The sequence below is a fragment of the Hibiscus syriacus genome, unplaced genomic scaffold, assembly GCF_006381635.1.
Source record: "Hibiscus syriacus cultivar Baekdansim isolate YM2019G1 unplaced genomic scaffold, ASM638163v2 tig00110890_pilon, whole genome shotgun sequence".
Taxonomy (NCBI): Eukaryota; Viridiplantae; Streptophyta; class Magnoliopsida; order Malvales; family Malvaceae; genus Hibiscus; species Hibiscus syriacus.
This window is the reverse complement of record NW_024062900.1, coordinates 797,066-801,737: the sequence shown is the minus strand read 5'-3', so window position 1 is coordinate 801,737 and position 4,672 is coordinate 797,066. Positions and strand designations below refer to the sequence as shown.

Below are 4,672 nucleotides of genomic sequence, written 5' to 3'. Positions count from 1 at the left end.
TTGTATAAAGTATCGACACTTTTTAGGCGCTATAACTTCTTCTCTTTTAAATTACAAAAGTGTCGATACTTATATTAATTGATCGACACTTTCAATATATCCAGTAGCGGTTTACCGGTTTTATCATAATGACACCTGTTTTATTATATTTTTACATGTTATATTGCTATGGATCGATATATTTTTCATTTGTATCGACACAAACCGACAAACTAAGTTTGCCAGTTGCCAAATTTTTTAATATTTTCTTTATGATTTCCACCTACAACATTATTATTACTCGATATTTCAGATAGCGCTAAACCGAATTTGTTAAATATATTATAATGTATCCGGTAACGTCGTATATTAACCCGCATTTCCTGAGACAATCCCGATTTGACTTTCTTTATCTAAACTACAAAAACTCGCTTTTATGTGATTGTATATATATATATATTGTATAATTATTGTATCTAATCTATTGATTAATTAATTCGGATCCGATACTATAGAGGTAAGAGCAATCATGTCAACTCAATTTGCTTCATTCGCAATCGTCAAGATTAGAGAACCTTTGACATTGCTTAAGGGATCTAGTGTCTCATCGTATTAGACCAATTGATTGTTGGTTATATATATATTTTTTAATTACTATTACAAAGGGTAAAGTCCATGTTTGATGTTACGTGTGAACCAAAAAAAAAAACTTGGTTTGAAAGTAAAGAATCTGGTTGGACATAAAGGGAATTCTTGTGTGAAACAGTGAGCATGCCAATTTGTATATATTCCAACTAAGGTATCCTCCAAGTAGGGATAAAGTTAATAGATTTGTTGACATAATTAAATTATAAGTTTTTTAAAGGTTAAAATATAATTTTGTTATTAATTTAGTTTATAATTTTAAATTTTAAAAAGAATTAAAACTCATTTTTTTATAAGGTAGTATATATTCTAAGATTCTCAATCATTTGACAATTAACGTTAAACACCCTTATAAACATCATGTTCAATCTTAAAACATTTAAGAATAACGACTATCCCTTTATCTATTAAAATTATTTAATTCGTTAATCGTGCAGGTTACTAAAATTGATAACGATGCTAATAAAACTAGTCATACTTTTTTAGTATAAATCACATGTATTCTTCGCTTAATCATTTAACAATTTAAGTAGTCGTTAAGTCAGATAGAATCACAAGGACGATAAAATTTTATATCAAATTTAAATTTAAAGAGATACTGATAATGATAATGATAATTAAGATATAATAAAATAATATCTTTTTACATGACAGTTTTTTATACAAATTATAACAATTAATTTATTTATAACCTCTTAACACATAAATCTTTATAACTTTTTGAATTTTGAATTAATGTCCCATAGACCATATGACAGATTTTATATAACAAATAGTAAAATGTTAGTATCAATTTTATCAACATGATTTTATTTGAAAAGTATGAAATCTTGTTTTTAAAATATATATTATCCCTTAATAAAAAAGTATAGGTACGTGATTGGTCTGTTATTTAGATGAGGAGCTTATTTGCTTACTTTATGGTAGATTTATACATTATCTATGATTTATACGATATCACTAAAATGCCAATGAAGTTTTGACACGGTTGATAAAAGGATAAAATATAGAATGTCTAAGTTTGAATCCCATTATTTACAAATTATGTGTAGGTAAATCTTTTAAAATCTAGTTTGATTTACTCAGGTAAACCTGTAATATTTATAATCGATTTTATAATTGTACTCCTATTGTATAATTGATTTAAGTACTTGCTGATAAATCAAAATTTATTACATGTAATTACTATAAAATAATATCAAATTATAATTATGGTGCATTAGAAAATCATGTTTAGTTTAAAAAATTATTCTTATATAACTAAGCTGGTTGATTTAAATAGTAAGCAGCTTGATATCTTAAGCAAATCTTGAGCTCGAGTTTTTGTGTATGCAGGACTTACCAATCAAAATCAAGTAAGATAAAACCTTGAAAACCGGAAGGACAAAAAATTATTCATGTATAAAATTTAAATCTTTAAACAGTGATTGGTTCTTTTAATCATGATTACTGTTTCTACTCAACAATATTCTCATCAACATATGAGTATGATCTCAATAGTCCCACAAAAATAACAGAATATGTTAATACTTGGGAATAGAATGAGCAAAACGCCAAAAGTTTAAAGAAAAATTTAAAAAAAAATGTAGTAGCCGATTATGTAAGAAAGACACTATTTAGAGGTTGACATATTATGATGAGTAGAATCTGATGGCCAAGCATGTACCGCAACATCTCCAACACCGACAGCTTGACTGCCGCTACCCAAGTTGAGGTTCTGACCCGACGTTTGAATTGGGACAACGATGGGATACGAAGTCGGTATAGAAGAAGAAGAAGATTGTTCACGATAACCAACTGAAGTTGACAAAACCATTTGGTCGTAGGGGTTCATAGACTGCTGTTGTGATCCACTTGGAAAATCATTGCCGGAACCAACCAAATACTGAGAATAGTGGATGTACTGGGCGGAAGCTCGAGAGGGTTGAAGTTGATGAGACGGAACAGAGAAATGGGTAGCTGGTGTTGTTGTTATTGGTGGAGAGGGTGATATGAGTTTGGCGTTTTCAGGGAAGTTGAGTTTGGCTTTGTTGCCTCGGAATCGAAGGGCGGCTTCGTCGTAGGCTCTGGCGGCGGCCTCGGCGGTGTCGAATGTGCCTAGCCAAACTCTAGCGGCTTTGAAGGGGTCCCTTATCTCAGCTGCCCATTTCCCCCATGGCCTCTGCCGCACTCCCCTGTATCTCCTCCTCGGTTCTTCTATACTGTTCTCGTTGCTCTTGTATTCATATATTTGGACCAATTTTGGAGGGGCGTTTGCCTCCACCGCCATGCCTCCACCGTCACCCTCCTGTTCTTCCCTTTCTCTCTTTTTCCCACCAATTCCAGATGATGGACTAATATTGGTATCACCATCACCAATTGTATTCGAACCGAAATCACCAAATTTTTCATTGGGTGGCAGCTCTGGGATGTTGCCGGTTACGACGTGAGTCAAAGCTGAAACCATAGCTGACATCTCCCTTTCCCTACTAATCTCCGATAGCATTGACATTGAAGACCCTTCTTCTCCAAACATCGGCCGATGCGTAAACAACCATTGCAGGTCTTGGTCGACGTCATCGACTCCAGCGGGGACTTTCTCTTTCTTGTTCGCCACCTTTTTAACAATCTCACACATGAAAGTATCAAATTTGGAAATATCTTACATAGATTTTCTTTTTTAAACAAATAAAAGACAGTTATATAGACGACAAGACGAAGTTTGTCGGCCTACCAAAATTCGGCCAGACAGGTGACTTCAATAGTCGGTTAAACTTGTGAACCGCTTCTTTTTAAATTTGATCTAATAGAAACTTTATTTATTTTTAGTGGATAATGAGAAAGTCAAATAGTATTTTTCATTCTCAAATGTGAACCGGATTCCTGGAGAGCTAGGAAACCATCAAGGACGGTTTTGCGCGTAAGATACCCCCACCTTTTGAGCCGACATTAATGTAGCTACCAAACCAATTGGGCTTGGTTGGATTTTGGGCTGATTCTTCGTTTATAATAATATTTTTTTAGATTGATATTATAACTTAATTTAATATATAATATTTTATACGAATTAGTCAATTAATAAATTAGATATTGGTATTTCTAATATAAAAATTAATATTAATAAAACTTAAAATTAATAAATGATAAATGAAGGGTGTTTAAGTTTTTTTTATTTAAAAATTATTACCCGATTAGAAAATAACTAATCACTTCAAAAAGAGAAAAATAGCTTTTCTCTTACGTTCTCTCTTTATATTATTTTTTGTTTATATTTTTACTTCTTTATTAACAATTATTAAAATTTTAAAAAATAAATTTTAGTTATAATTTTATATTTTTTCTACTCGCATAGTGAGTGTGCATAACTATCATTGTGTGTGTGTGTTTTTATTTCTATACGGGTAAAGAGTATATATATATTATTTATTAAAATTTAACTGAGTTGATGTCATGAATCAATTCAATATCAATTCATTTATATATATTATTAAATATTTATTTATTTATTTTCTATTTGAGATTTAGGGTAAAATGAATTATAGATTTAGGGTTTTAAATTGAAGGTTTTGTATGAAATAAAAAAAAGTAAAAAAACGTTTGTGGATCCTATTTGGATGAAATAATATTATTAAACGGTTTATATCATCACTCTCACAACAAGCAACGTCCTTATCATCATTTTGTTCATTATTTAATGGTGCAATAAAATAATTAAATATAAAACTAAAATTTAATGTTATAATTAATAAAATTAAAAATTTAATCTTCAATAGTATAATAAATTAACGAACAAAGTTTAGTAATATATGTAATTTTCCTAAAAATAAACTCAAAGAAAACAGGTATGTGAGTTCTTTTCTTTTTTACCTATTCGGTTAATTTTTCAAAACGGTAAATGAATGAAAAAATAAATAAATAAAATTTAAAAGTTATAACTTTTAACTATAACAATAATTATACAATTAATATATACATTAAAAACATTCAAGTTTAAATTAAACAATAGTAAGGCAGCAATTGAAAAAATTTGAATCAGTTAATTAATTTAATTAATAAAAAATTTACACGT

The 4,672-nt window shown here is 29.7% G+C and overlaps 1 protein-coding gene across 1 annotated transcript; it reads right to left on the bottom strand.

Annotated features, from left to right (window-relative positions):
* Positions 1-2,024: 2,024 nt before the first annotated feature.
* LOC120144915 (ethylene-responsive transcription factor ERF110) lies at positions 2,025-3,241 on the bottom strand. Its single transcript, XM_039158868.1, has one exon. It carries the CDS (start codon positions 3,239-3,241, stop codon positions 2,237-2,239), a length of 1,005 nt encoding a protein of 334 aa, XP_039014799.1. The 3' UTR covers positions 2,025-2,236.
* Between the last annotated feature and the right edge of the window lie 1,431 nt (positions 3,242-4,672).